Here is a 15,979-nt window from a genome sequence, read left to right on the forward strand (position 1 = left end):
AAAATACTGCCTCCTAAGAATCTGAACGTGTAGCCAGAAAAAAACACAAAGGAACAGATATGAACACTACTGAAAAGTAACTATTAAAAGATCAAGATTAATAGTAGCTGAAAAACATGGCTATTTCTCTCACTAACCATTCATTTATAAACTTCAGAGTAACATTTCATTAGTCTGCTTACTGTTAAGTAATGACTAAGTCTCAACTTCTCTAGAAGATATTTCAAAATAAAGGAAATTTTTCTATAGAAAAATTGCTGAGGAGCAATCTGAGTAAAAAAAATAACATATGTTTAAGAAAGAATGCAGAAATTCTCACTACTTTCCATATGTGCTGTTGGGGAAAGCAGAAAGGAGACTGGTTCTGTTACACAAACACAGAGCTTTATCTGTGAAGGCAGCAGATTTTTCATATCCTACACACAATCTACAGAAGATCTACAGTTTATCTCGCTGCATCTCCAGYTCCCCATGATAAAGGGCTTTATTCTGGCTTTACAAAAGCATTAGATGTTATTGTTTGCTAAGAAAACAGTTATTTCTAGGTCCTGCTACATTTTTGGAGTTCAGTAGGTTCTCCCCTGATTTCTCTGGAGCGAAAAGGTGCCTGTACACCTTATAAGAGGATGAGTTCTAAAAACAGTACATAAAAAATTAGTCTGCTTCAGTGTCCCTTACTTTGGAACATTTCTTCTGAAACTAGTCAAGGAATTTTAGTAGAAATAAATTCTAACCCTATGTCAAGTCTAACACAATCATATCACTGCTCTGACCAAGAATGATTGTACTATAAAGCTTTTGGAAGGGTTCTCCAATTTGGAAGGCTTTTTCAAACAAAACTTGTCACTGCTTTGATACTGGTAACTGATATTATTTGCTGCTTGCTACTCCCAAATTCTCCATTTAAACCCAATCTTTGAAAATAAATAACAGTACTAAGCTTTCTCAAACACACAAGATAGATACTCTCCATTGTTATAGTTTCCTTTTCAAATACAAGACTGAAATGATCGTGTTTCTCACTTTGTCAATCCTTCTGATGAATGCTTATGTGACTACTAATACTCCCAAATATCAGAAGATTGTTAATCTAAAAAYACTTAATAGAGTCATTAGAATTGATAACTGAAAACAGATCAGAGTTAAGGTATGTTGCTGGTCAATATCATTAACAGGTGATTTAAGAGCTCAGTCTTCTAACTGCACATTTTCAAGATTATAGGGCTCAAAATGGTGACTGGAGGAGAAATGGTAAGAATAAGATCGCAGGGACTACACTCTGGTAAAGGGGGAGAGTAGAATTGTGAAGTGATGAGGCCCAGAGTTATCTATAATCAATCTTTTGGAAGACTGACAACTGCATTTTATTTTTCAGCCTTGACAGCAAAGATTCATTCAGTGTTCCTTCTCCATTTGAACTGCTCAGCAGCTTTCACTAAAACATTGAAAATCAGTGATGGCCAGGCACCATTCTAGTCTGATTCAGCATGCCAAACATGGAAGGAGGAACAAACTCAGCAGCCATATTTTTTCAAAATAAAAATGTAGAAGTTAAAAATAGCAAAATGCAACAGATTCACTTGTTTCAAAAGAGATTAAAAACTTAGACTTTTCAAGATCAGGCACCCATTTGATTACAGGACAGATTGTTCATACTCTTCAGTTAAGCTTATTCTTTGTCTCTAACACAGAAAACACTGTAAACGATGGTGCAGGAGGAAAACAAAGAAATGTAGGTCGTAAAATCCAAAAGCAAGAGTGAATTACTCTTTAACTGAATGCAAAATTATTTGTTTGGCGATGTCACCTACTGACATGGCAATAGTTATTATTAAACATGTGGATGCATGATGCCAAGCAATGGTAATCTGCTGCGCTTAAAAGTACAAAACGAAGCCTCCTTGAAAGACTGTCCTGGAACTGCCATTACAAGGAAGCAGCACAGGTTATGATTTCTCCGTTACTGCTTCTGTAATAATGCTCAGTATGTTTTATTAATGGATGTTTCCACGTTCCAGAAAAACCTTCTTGTCCATTTAAATCTCTGACCGTCTGTTTCCCTCCTGAAGAAACCTGTCAGTGTGTCCAACTAATATGGGGAGAACTGGTCGTTGACCAGCAGTAGGAGGGAGACAAAGGAAGAGCAAGGAGGGAAATCTGGCCTCTTCCTGACTGTTCCTGAGCTAGATGCTTATGCTTTTTAGAAGCTAAGCTTTATGAACAAGTGCTTATCTTGCAGCAGAACAGAACTTTCTCTGCAACCTGACATGACTTCTGTCTCATTAGGTATCTGCTTATGGTAAAAGYTTCTTTTGGGAAATACAATATAACACACCCAGAAATTATTTACAAATGTCTTCCTGTAGACAAGCAAATTGCCTGCTGCTCTGGGACCATGGGTGGAAAAAGAACCAGCCTATTTCTAGCACTGTGAATGCTAAATTCTAAACTAAGCCCATAGATATAGAAGGTATATTTTTGATAATTTCATAAACACAGGTCTGGCTGGCTCATAGTAAACAAACACATGGCAAAGATGAAACATTATGACTGTGTCCTATTTTAGAAACTGTGATTGTCAAAACAGTTCAGTTCGCCTTCATGAATTTCCGTAAACTTCACAGTACCAAATCCTTATATGTTTATTATTAGTAAAGCTGCTAATCTGCAGTTAACAACCTGAAGATGCTTAGAGCATACATGCAATGTCATTAAATAAGTTCTTGTGTTCATAATAACCTTTTATTTTTAATACTAGCTCTGCTACAGAAGTTTTGAGAATAGAAGGCTTTAGCAAGCATGTTTCAAAGGATTTACTTTTTATGTAAATTTGATAAAGAACTTGCCATATTTGTTACTAACACAACCAAATTCAAAGATAAGCAATATTAAATAACACAAAACATAAACAAGTTTTAAAATGAGGAAGTATATTGCTACTAAAATAATTTCCCTTATAAGGGAAAAGTTTTCTGAATTTTTGGGGGGCATTATGGAAGATATCATATAGGAACTCTGGAAGGTATTGTAACAGGACTATTTATTACCGCTGCTAAAATGAAAATCTGCAGAAAACAGAATGCTAAAAGCAAGCCTAAACCTCTCGAGCACACATGCAAGTAGTTGCATGCAGGGAACATTCAAACCCCATCACCTACCTCCACTTTCCGCCTTTGGAAAGGAATATAAGCAGGTTAAAAAAAAAAAAAAAATCTTTCCCTTTACTTTTCGATTTGAAACTGAAAAACTATTGTGTATCACCTTCCCCAAGAAATCCCACCTGTAATCTTTATCTCCAAAAGGCTAAAAAGTCAAATTCAGCAATACTGGCTCTGTCAGAAGGGTGAAGGATAATTTTCTGCTGCAACTGACCTCCCTATGTCTGAAGGGGAAACAATTATATTTCCTTGGGATTCATATTTTTGCACTCTGCAAGGTTTCTCCTGCATACTAATGCATTCTTTATTCCCACAGGACTGCCCCCAGAGATAAAAAAAGATCTGTGAGGTACAAACACATTTTCAGATTTTGCAGTCAGTTGGCTTTTATTGATCTGCTTGTCACTTCTTATCACAAATAAAGTCAGATAACTTCCATCTTCTGCGATCCACCTGCTCAGCTAAGAATTTCTGCCAAAGTAAGGCAGGAAGTAAATTTAAATTTTTGCCCACACTATCTGTGGTCGAAAGTTCTTTAAAATGAAACACTAGGCACTGTCTAAAAATAAAACCCAAAAGTGTCCTACCCCAACAAAAACAATTCAGAAATACAGTATAATATTATTCTCTCTCCAGAGTCATTTTTTTCTAAAGTATTGTCAGACATTTGAATCAACACCTGGTGGGCATTCTAACTATACCTGACAGCATCAGAATGCTTCACAAGAACAAAGTCTCAGATTTGAGCAGTAAATGTTCAAGGATATTGAAAAATACAGYATTTATACAGCCGTCTAGTTACTTACATTGTTGTTGCGTGTTTCTACTGCTGGAAACTTCCTGACTATGAATTTGACAGCAGATTCCAGGTTTTTGTCAATAAGATAGGATGGTTTGGCTTTGGGGTCGCCACATGCCTATGAAAAAAATACAATGAAAATGAAGTAAAAATGAAATCATCCATCTAAAGCTAAGCAGTAGTTGCAAATCTGAAGACAAACTAGAAAGATTCTTTTCTGGTTTTAGTGAGCACGTGATAAAAATGAGTAGGCAAAGTGCAGGGACTGTCACAGCTGAAATATGCAATGGGAGACAGTACAGAGATGCTCTTCTACTGAAAAAGATGCATGGAAGTATCAAAGCAGTTAGCGCAGAACAGCAGTGTGGGGGGGGGGACTCAATCCTAAAAGAAGAAGAAGAAGAAGAAGAAGAAGAAGAAAAAAAAAAAAAGCTGTTTTCTTTTTACTGCTATTCCTGGTTTGAGGTAGTGTGGTGTTCATCTGGAGTTAATAAACTGCTAGAAAATTCAATCATGTCATCATCTGTAGAGGACAGTACTGGGCACATTAAATGATTTAACTATCTTTTGTGAAACAAAATTAAAAATCCCACCAGCAATCTGCATTTAAGCTTTCCTTAAAAAATGTTAACTGCAAGACAGTTTTCCATCCCACAATAAAACCGCCAGTACTTGACCCAAGTACCATATTCCCTTAAATTAGGATCATATTAAAGTTTACTCAACATTTGCTCATTTCCTTTACTCCTCCAGTAGCACAAGCTGTGCTTTAAAGCAGCTTTCAAGAAATGTCATTAAATTTTGACTCAAACAGAAGCGCCAGCTAAGTTTTAAGTCTCTAAAGTAACTTATATAGTCACATGAGAATAACAGGTTCTGTGGATGAACTGATGAAGCGTCCACTTTTGTGGACTAAAGTACATATTGTCCAACACAGACTACTTTTTCCTCATCTACTCTGAATATGAGTCAGGCGATAGAGTTTAGGTGCGAGAAACATAATAAAAGTAGCGTTATTTACATGACAGAATTTGTGCTCAAATTTTATTTTCTTTCAAACATTTATTTAGCTTTAAAGTCCTCATAAGGATTGGAAAAGAAGTTTTGTTTCTCATGCAAAACTATAAATTACATGCTATGCGTTTTTCTACGCAACACAGTAAACTGGAATGACAACTCATTTAAACTTTTCCACATTGATTTCTATGACCAAGTTGTGGATTGTAGAGACAGAAGTCATGGAATATGAGACTGATTCTGAAAGCGGGCAAAGGGAAGGTGAAAAGCTTTGCAAACCTTCCAAACTTGTCCTTGCTGGGAAAGCATTGTAATAAAAAGAGAGAAAAATTACATATAAACAAAAGATTCTTAAATTCTAAAATATGTTACATTTAAGCGAACTATTATCTACATCCAAGAAAACATTATGACCGTCTGTTACCATACAGAGCATACTTTCTACTTGATGGCCATTATTCTAATACTGAAACAATTCTACATTTACTTATTAGAATTTTACTATTGTGCAAAGCTCTGAGTATATGTTGCAACAAGTCACTTCTAATAGCATTTCCAAAATAAGTTCAGGCAGGGAGAGAAAGGAGTTAACAACAAACATCACATGCATCTACAGGGGGAAAAAGGAGAGACTCAGTGAAGTTTTACATACCTGAAAAAGAAACGGTAGCCAAGAAAAACAAAACAAAACAGTCATTATTTAAGTTTCTAAATCTACTACGGGCAGTACAACAATGACCAGCACAACACATGCTAACCTACTACTCTTCAGTACCAAAACTCTAAACTCTGCTAATTCTTCCCACAACAAATGCTAAATTTTATTAAAATGTCGTATCTATAACACTTCAACAGGAATTTATAATAAAAATAAAACAATTCACCAACATCCACACCATCAATTAGATATGAAATAGTCGCTTCAATATCCCTATAGCAGCAAACAACACACCACAGATCTGTTCTATACACACTTTAAAGTCTTTGCACCATTTCAAAAGTAAAAATACTGTAAATATTTATGTCAAAAAAGCTAAAGAATTCACATTTCAAATTTACAAAGTCTTAATTAACTAGATGTCATGAGTTTGAAAGAACTCAGATTATTTCTATTATTCTCTTTACCACATATTATACAACTTTCTCTACTCAAAGAAGGATCATAAACTAAGAAAACAGCTTAACAGACAACATATATTTGTGATCCATTAAATTGCAATATGATTGCTCTCATACAGGAGAGGAGAAATCTTAATTTGCCACTTCTTAAATTTGTCAGCCTGAATTCAAACATTACTTCCACATACACTATTTCTTGTTTTTTCCCTAGCAATAGATACTTATCCTCCTATAAAGCAGCTCTGTCAGAAGCAGCTCTGTCAGAAGCTTTCTATACCAAAAATTATGTTTACCCAAGCTTTTACATGCAGTTTATTCTTGCTGAAACAGACAGCTGAGAAGAAACAGACAGATCCTTACATGGTTTCAGGGAGTTAATTCCTACTTGTAATAAATACTAACCATCATCTATTAGGCAGGTCCCTAAATATATTCTTGTATGCAAGAGACAGCTTTGTTTCTATCCATTGTTTGTTTGCTAACATTAAAAAGAATGTAATTCTTCTTACTAATGTGCTATACAGATAGGTAAGAAGAAATTCATAGATAAAGTAAATTTCTGCAAGATACAAAAGGTTAACAATATCATTCAGATATTTCTAAAATTTCAACTTTTAAAGAGCTATAAAGCCTACCTGCAGGGACTTGATAGAAAGAGGACAACGTACAACACCAAAGGAGCAGGTCAGTGCCTTTTCCTTTTCTCCCCCATATTCCATAATGGCCCTGGCTCAGTTCATTTCTAAGAACTGATGCTGTTTGATTACTAACTCTTCTTGTATCAATGCATTTTCCACCTACATTGTTACCTGCTTTCAACATCACACATAAAATGGGCTATATAAAAATCAAACTTTTCCTGAAACTGCAAACAGACCTATGAAGCTCAAATTCAGTATGTTTTACTCAAGAAAGCATAACAGAATGAAAATACGAAGACCAGACCTAGCACATCTTTCCTGTACAAGTGGGCAAGTGTGATAAGTCATATAAACTACAATTTTGTGCTGTAAAAAGAACAAAGACATTGAGGGCAATGGCCCTACGTAGGATAAAGATTAAAAAAAAAAATAAGTGGGCTTTTGCTTTTAATTATTGTATTAGTCAATACACACTCCCCTGTCAGTATGGTAATAGGCAGGAACATTACGGTACAATACACAAAGATCATTTTGCCGTATGGAGCTCTCTAGCATTCAAACAGGACTGCTGCACTTGGCTACTGCTCAAAATTCTTACTTGATCAGACCCAGATACCGCTTTTCCACCTAACTGGGCTGCAATTACCCTTTTTTAACAGAATGACTACATATTTCTGAGCTTTAAATAATCAAGAATTAAAAATGGTCTTACTAGCGTAACATTCCTGGAATACAACACTGAGGCTATGAGATTCCGGCTGCTTCAGGCCTGAAATATTACCCTGAAAGAATCTCCCAGAAGTCATCTCTAAATTCTGTTGTACRTTACTATACAGCTGTCAAGCAGCTCTGGCAAGAAAGATGATGCAAAGCTACCATTAAGACTAACCTATGAAATTGTTATTTTTGAAAACACAAAACCACTGACTACAGACACTGAATTTCTATCAAGTTACAAAGCATTTCTTTCCACAGCACTTCAGAACAGTACCCTACCATGATAAGCTCTCAACTGAAAGTAAACATATTCTTCTGGATCTGATACTCTGCAGGCAATTCTAGCAAGAACAAAATGATTTCCATAGCTAAGAGATTAATTGTTCAGAATTTTTATTTTCTATCAGACCATGTAAACCATTAATTTACGTAAACAACTAAGAAATAATTTACTATGCCATGCATTTTAAATTAAAGCAAAATTTTCCTATCTCTTAAAAAGCTGCAGTCTTATTAAACAAAATTTAAAATTTATAATTCATTTGATGTTATTTGGTTCTTCTATACTATTTTCAGATTGATAATGAAAAACACTAGATAGTCTCACTCTCTAGGTTGCATTCATTAAGAAGCAACCTGCAAGAAAACATTCAACAACCAGCCTCTCTTAAGAAGAGCACAGGACCCAATACAACTGCCTTTGGACTACAACACACCAACATTAAAAGAAATAACAGAGAGACCTTTTGCCCCAATGTAGTTACAGATATGACTGCAAAAATCAAAGACTAACAAGTGACTTCCTACTTGAGGCTAGAGTATGTTCGAGGAGAATGTAAAAACATCCATCAGCGGAATTACTATGTATATTCGGTCAATGGGACAGGAATAACAAAAAGTGAATGTTCAGGCACAATAACTGTTAAAAAACAGTAGTATGACACAGTATACAGGGTTCAAACTTGCAATTAGAAAATCTAAACTCCACTCCTGCCTTTTACACAGGCCTGCTGCGTGTCCTTGAGCTTTATACTCTCCTTTTTGTTGCTAAGCCCAACCTGTTCCAAATGACTAGCAGTAACTGGTTTCCCAGAAAAAAGGCCAAAAGAGAGCTGTCATTTGTATCAATATTTTCATCCCCCCAAACTTTCCATCTCTGTAAACAATCCCCCCAAAAAAGATATTTTGCAGCAATTTAACATGGTTTTATTACTTCAAGAGAACTTACTTTACTGTGACTGTGGACTTGAGATAAAATACTGCTCAGCAAAATTCCACCACACTGTGACAATGTCTGTTGAAATCATCTTAGCCAATAAATTACCTCATCTTTTCAAGTTCTATTTATGAATGAATTTGCACTGGAAATACCATGACCAACAAACAGACTGAATTTCAATGAAAACTAAGGATTTGCTTTGAGCTAGTCACTTTTGTCAGTAAATAGAAATACGTGAAGATTTCTAGTATATATATTAAAAAAAACACTCCTGTACCATTCACAGTTCACTACAGTACATTCTCTTGACACACAAGAAAAGCATGCACACTAAAAATGTTCTTCCTTTTTAACAGTTGTTGACAAAGACTTTACCTTAAAATGTATCTACAACAAGTTTGAATGCCTGGATGGGGTTGGGCAGCCTATAAAATTATACTAAATAATACATAGCAAAGAAACATTCMAAGAGGCAGGTTCATCATTAACTCTAGATTTCTGTGGGATAAAGCATATTATTTATCCTTCATTTCTGTCATGCATTTAAGACTAATGAAATTATCAGCTGATACACTCTAATTTTGAAAAAGGCAAAACCACTGAGAAGGACAGAGAGGCAAATAATTCTAAAGAGCTGCTCTGAAAGGTGAATACATAAGGAAACAGTGCACACTGTGCTTTTCTTAACATGTCTGGTGAAAGCTACCAGGTACGATGAAAGCTAAATTTTGCTGTATTTTAGGTTTTGTGGAAGCCTAAGTTTATTAATAAACAGATTTGTCCCAGAAAAGCTTTGTGAATGAAGCCTTGTCCTTCTAACAGTACGCAAGCTGCTGCAAGCAGCAGTCTACCATGCATGGGCAAATTATTATAGTTTAATACTACTGACGGCTAAATTTTAACAACTTTCCTACTCCAGGATCAAGTACCAAGAGACTTTACTTGGACCAAACAAATTACAGTAATGGTGTACATATACAGGTGCTTGTACAAAAGGTATACCTATTTTATTTTTTTGTATATAAACTCTGCGTATATAAACTATGCTAATAGATTCAACTACAATTGTATTGTTCCCATGATCCGATACAGACTGAGCTGTAATACAGATTCAAAGTCTCTAGTTAATTAATTTCTGGACAGTCTCTATATGACTTGGACATATTGAAAATAAGACTCAAAATGGTTATAAATTTAATTGTTCACTTTTCACGCACAAAGGTTCAAGTGTTTGAAAGATACTGCACTTTCATGTTAATTCAATGGAAATTAAAAGTGTTAAAAGTCAGTCCAAAGTTTCCTAGAGCTAAGCAAGATGTCTCCCCCAACCCCATTATTTGTTTATCAGTACGTTCGAAGCCCAAAGTATATATTTTATTTTAATTCCTAGTGTATCTCTACCTGGATATCCAAGACATTAAAATGTAAACACATGAAATCAGAAGAAATAAGGCTAGAAAGGACCTCAAGAAATTGTCTAGTCTACCTTCTTGTTCCAAAGCAAGATCTGCCGTACCAGTGTTGCTCCTGTCAAGTCTTTACTTAAGGTCTCCAATGAACTACATTCAAAAAACTTCTCAGTTTTTTCCAGTGTTTAACTATCTTTATCATTAGGAAGTTCTAAGAACTAACATGAATTTTTCTTGCTACAATTTAACCCGCCACTTCCTGTTCTGTGTGGTCACACTGAATTGGATAAGTTATATACCTTTTCTCTGCAACAGCCTTAAATACTCAAAAACTTGTTTCACTCATAATATTAACTTACTTTAGCACATATATCTTCTTCCCATTTTTTAAATGGGCCAGATTTTCCACACCTCTGATCATTCTCACTGTTCTGATCTGGTCTTTCTCCATTTTGTCCATGTTTTGTGAAGAGCATGTTGAATCAGACATATTTCAAGTGAATCTTGACACATACCATGCAGAACAAAAGGATTGCTTCTTTTGTCTTACGCTATCCAGCTCATATATTTATAAAATCTTACGTTTTTGCAATGGGATGTAGTTGACTCAAAGTTACCCTTTCATGTCCCATAACCTCTTCTGACTATTTTCTGTGGACTTGCTATCTCTTTACTCCTTTACATTTCAACAAGCACAAAGTACCTTACAGTCATACTTGCTCAGCTAACTCCAGAATTTGTTAGAACATACCTCCAATTTGTTAAGCTCAAAATTAATTCTAATTGCGTTCTTCAACATTTCTGTAGCTCCTCCCAGATATGTATCATCTACAAATTCAGTAAGCACACTGTATTCATCATCTATGTTGCTAATGCAAAGACTGAAGGGAACCAGAGCTAAGACACACCCCAATGAGATCCTGCTAAACCGCAGCCTCACAATGAGATCTGTGTAACTATTCCCTAATATGGTTATCCTTCTGCTTTCATTATTATAATTTCACCTAAACCATATTTCCTTAGATTGCTCATATAAACAATCAGATGAGGAAATGTCAGAAGCCTCACCAAGGCCAACATGTAAAGGATCTGCTAAGTTTTCCCTATTAGTGATTTGTTATATCAATGATGAAAGAAATATGCTTGATTTGACACTACCTATATGTGATAAATTCATACTGTCCACTTGAGTTTGTAGCACTTGTTTAAAGGAGCGCTTGGTTCTACTAATTAAAGAGGGTAGTTGAAATGCAAAGAAAAATGAAGAGTAATTTCACTGCCACAAGACTTAGTTTCCTTAAATGTAATGTATAAAGTAAGACTTTAATAAAAAAAAAACAGACAATGGAATTGTCTTATCTATTTTAAATCTAGAATGTAAAGTGTCAGACTTTTTAGCTGCATCTCCTCTGCATAAGATCTTAAAATCTCTTGCAACCAGAACTGGATGTGCTTTTGTGTCAGCACACGGCAGGGCAAATGAACAGGAACTGGAGGAGGTGAAGGAGAAAGGGGAAAAATGGGCAATATCCATATTTGTAAGCAAACAAACAATGCAAGATTATTATAGGTGTCTGTACATGATGTAGAAGAATAAGTCCATCTGGATTTCTCTCTGTATATTTGAAAAGATATCACTGGATTTTTTAAAATATATTAGAAAGTCTCACTATTTCTTTACAAAATCTAGTGGGGTTTTTTGTTTTGTTTTGTTTTGTTTTTAAAAGAAGCGCTAACATCTATCAGGCAGTAAAAACAACAGTGCCCCACCCTAGGACACTTCCTGATGATTTGAGAACATTATTTGTGCCTCCCAGTACCAACCATACAATTCAAATGAGATTATTTGTGAGCTTTTCCTCTCAGCTCAAAGGTCTGCGCTCCAACACAGAGCTCAGAGTGAAAAGGGTGATCTAATACTATGCCCTTCCAAAATTTTCCATGGTAATCGGAAATTTTGGCATGTTCTGCCAGTCACCTAAAATCTCTCCCACGGACCTCTGCCATTTCCAGAACTCCATTACTGTGTGCTGAGGAACTACACTAGGGCCAAGCAAAATAACAGCCCTTATGAACTGGTTTATGGGACATGAAGGGGTAACTTTGAGTCAAAGTCCTGCACAACGTTTAGACTTTGTGAAATCCTTTCTAGTCCAATTTTTGGACCTTTTAGAATATTTTTCTTCATAGCAATCCAGCRTAAAAGGCTAGAAGAACAGGATCTCATTTCTATTCCATCTTGGCTAATCTGGTCAAGTTTTCATCATCTTATCACATAAAACTTGATACAGTTTCCCCAATATGTTTGCTGTTGCTCTTTCAACAAAAATATGCACTTGTAACTGCTGCAGAAAATGAAATTAATAGAAAAAGTACTCATTAAACCTTTACAATGGCTGACAGGCAGCATCCTCCATACAGATAAAAATCCAGTACTCTCAACTAAGTATTAGATCTTGAGAACACTAACTGGTAATTAATCACCTGCTAAATGACTTTAAATCATGACTTCACAATGGTTTCAAATATTTTTGTTCTTTACCTATGATTTCAGTTTAGTTACACAATTCATATCTAATTCAATTTATTAAAATTCTTGTTTTTCAGCTACTATGTGATCCGAGTTGTGAGTCGAAAAAATTTGTTCTATTAATGATATTTTAAGAAAGTTTTGCACACAAACATAAAAGCTGTACTTCAAATACCAACAAAACAGCGTTGTTATCAATGTAATTAATGCTAAGTAACAAACAGATTTATCATTTTTGAACACATACTCTAAATAATCAAAAACTAACTTCTACTCTTAACAGTTCTGTTGATAGTAATACTGCTCGGACACTCATCAAAATTATACTCTCTAGATTTGCCAAGTCTATACTCCAGGTATTTTAAGAAGGAATCTCTTATGGCAAATACTTCCTGGTATCCAAAGGCTCTATAAACAAAATAAAATTCCTACAGAAAAGATTATTTCTCTGCCACCATTCTTGAACAATACACTTATTTTATAGTACTAGCAGCTTTAAGCAAAGCTTACAAACACAGTCAGTCTCAGGCTGCTCTGACAGGCAACAACAAAATTCAAATTTCACCTGAGCCAGAATAGCATGAGAAAAATGTATTTGACTTATAGAGATTTAGTTGTAGGTGCATTTAGTTGTAGGCAGTAAAACAATTGTTAACCTGGATATTTAAGGATAAATACCTAATAGCAGAAGGAGCAAAACAGGAAAGAAACCACAGTAATAACATAGCCACATTCAGGACTAAGACTGAGCCCAGTAAAAAAAAACAGCCGAAAGGAGTAGGCAGAGTCATTCTTCAAAAAAAAAAAAAAAAAAAAAGACCACCTAATAAAAAACCCAACTCCATGCAGGTCAAATGTTAATTTTGTCTTATCATCCTCTATTACCTTAGTAACCACATTTCATACTTTCCATATCACTCTCATGAAGAAGCAAAAAACAACCACTCAGATACTCTACTTTAGAACAACAAACTTTATTTCAGAAGACAACAACAGCACAAAATGACAGCAAACAGGAAACAATGAGCAATTAACAGCCATAAGCTCAAGGACATCAAAACTGAAATTTATATAGGAAGATGAAGTACAAATATCAGGTTTCTAATTGCTTTAAACAACTTCTATAATTCCTTAGGAAGTAAGGAATGCTCATGTGGCACTTTTAATAGCTAAGAAAATTCTTAATCCTTTAAAAATCTCTACTTCCTAGAAAGTAAATCTGCAGAAAGTTAATTTCCAGAAGTCTGTAACACAGTTTATGAATACTTCACCTCTCACTTCCTCTTATAAAAAAAAAAGAAAAAAAAAAATCTTAACCATTTCCTTTAACCACAATACCGCAATACCACATTTGGTTATTTCTAGTAACTTGAGTTTCAGTATCTTCGTCCACAGAGAAAGCTACGGAACAGCAATTTTGGAATTGATTGTTGATTTGGAACAGCAGTTTTGGAATTGACTGGGGGCAAGGGGGAGAGGGAACGGGGGGTGGGGGGGAATAAAGAGAGAGAGAAGGAGAAAGTGTTCCAAGAAGTCAGCTAAGCTGAAGTTGGTCTGATGCATTTCTGAAGAGAGCTCTACAGTCAAATACAGTAATCAGTCCCAAGATTTCTGGGGCTCTCCATTAAAGCTAGTTAGATACCACAGTCAGGCAGTATTTACAACAGCTTAAGAAAATAACTATTTGAATGCCTACACAGAGTTGTATCTGGGTCACCTCCAGGTTTGCAAAGCTATATGTCACATCATAATCAAGCTGCTCGGACATGCCTCCTACATCCATAGGTAATACCCGAGCCAATTTGGATTCTGTTGAGGGCAGCTGGAGGAAAAGGTGGCGTTATCTCTAGTGATGATGCTCCCATACTGAGAGCCTATCTGCTTGCATCACTTCACTACTACTAGCAATGGCAGAAGCTACCATACGGACAGTTGTGCTTAGGATGCTGTCAGCTAAATATGTCAGCAGAAGCGTGTCTGCAGGCACTGAATCTCTTAATATTAGCAAGTGTTCCCTGCCCAGGATGCTGGTAATCAAGACATGGTCTACACTTAAGATTTTTAAGGCATAGGTTTGTCAAGCAAAGGCTTAATTTCTTGAGTCTCTATCACCTCCCCCATCTCCCTCTTCCCCTCCTGCCCCCCGAAACCCCACAGCTATGCTGACAGAAGACCTAGCTTAGGCAAAATTAAGCCAGACTTTTTTAACTCACATCTCTCTCTAAAACTATAACAACTGCACATACAAATGGCTTCAAGGTTTTGATGTCATTCCCCCTAAAAAGAAATAATTTCTCTTTTGTTTTAAAAGTATATTTATATTGCTATAATTATTAAATTGAAGCAAGTTTCCAAGATACAAAACTGCAAACTAAAGGAACCTTATTTCAATTTCTGACAGTAACTTCTTGTATTGCTTTGGATCAACACTGAATACTGCAATTATGCTTCTGAACACTACAATCATTTTTTTCCTGGAAACAAACAACACCTTAAGTAAAATCAATACAGCACTTGGCTACACCAAGTCCTTACTACTCCTAGAGTAGAAGTCTCCCATAAGAGAAAGACAATTTGACAAAACACATACTTCTGCTCAAATTTGTTAGGCAGGATCACTTMCTCCAGAAAATTAGGTTCAGAAGCCAGAGTGATATCTCAGCTTCACAAACTATCCTTGCAGACTGCGGCTGACTAACTTTAGGTCTTTTGAACCCCTGGAGTCTCCGCAGCTTTCAAACAGAAGTACTGCCATAGCCCAGGCAGCAGAATGGAGCACGGGGAACAGCACAGCAGCGTTGACACACTTTCTGCAAAGGCGCACTTATTGTCTGAATGCAGTAACTACCATTTTCTTACAAATAAACATGTCTAAGGCAACGCAATAAATTCTTAACCAAGATTCACTACTGGAATGGAATTAAGCAAGCCCATAAATTCAATGATGTATTAAACATCAGAAAAAAATATATATAAGCTAGTAAGTATAAATGAAGCACCTGAAGTACTAGGTGACTGTGAGCTACATTCTTCAATTTATGAAAGCAAGACTTCCTTCAGAGGAGAAATTAACTACATATGAAGACATAACCATCTTTTCCCATCAATAACAAGATCTGTAACTTCCTGCATCTCTGAACCATCTCACCCTACGCAAACATTATTTCTCTTTACTTTTTTAATAAGGCACAGAACAGTTTTAGCACCGATGACAGCTTAAAACATCTGTTCCAATTCAAATCAGAAGCTGCTAAGCAACCGTGCGCCTCGAACTTATTGAAATCAAACTTACTAATTTTAACCGCAACCCTTTGCCGCGGCAGCGCCGCGCTCGGCGGGCGGCGTGGGAAAGCGGCCGCCGCCGCCGCGC

General features: G+C 35.9%; 1 protein-coding gene across 1 annotated transcript in view; it reads right to left on the reverse strand.

The window, feature by feature from the left end:
* The window catches only part of NCKAP1 (NCK associated protein 1), a 58,015-nt gene extending 47,460 nt beyond the window's left edge, over nucleotides 1-10,555 (reverse strand). Inside the window, exons 1-2 of the mRNA XM_026090981.1 lie at nucleotides 10,439-10,555; nucleotides 3,965-4,075 (exon numbers count right to left, since the gene is read on the reverse strand). Coding sequence (XP_025946766.1) covers nucleotides 3,965-4,075; nucleotides 10,439-10,555 — 228 coding nt within the window. The remainder of the gene's footprint in view (nucleotides 1-3,964; nucleotides 4,076-10,438) is intronic.
* Nucleotides 10,556-15,979: the final 5,424 nt, after the last annotated feature.

The sequence above is a fragment of the Apteryx rowi genome, unplaced genomic scaffold (assembly GCF_003343035.1).
Source record: "Apteryx rowi isolate R43461 unplaced genomic scaffold, aptRow1 scaffold_89, whole genome shotgun sequence".
Taxonomy (NCBI): Eukaryota; Metazoa; Chordata; class Aves; order Apterygiformes; family Apterygidae; genus Apteryx; species Apteryx rowi.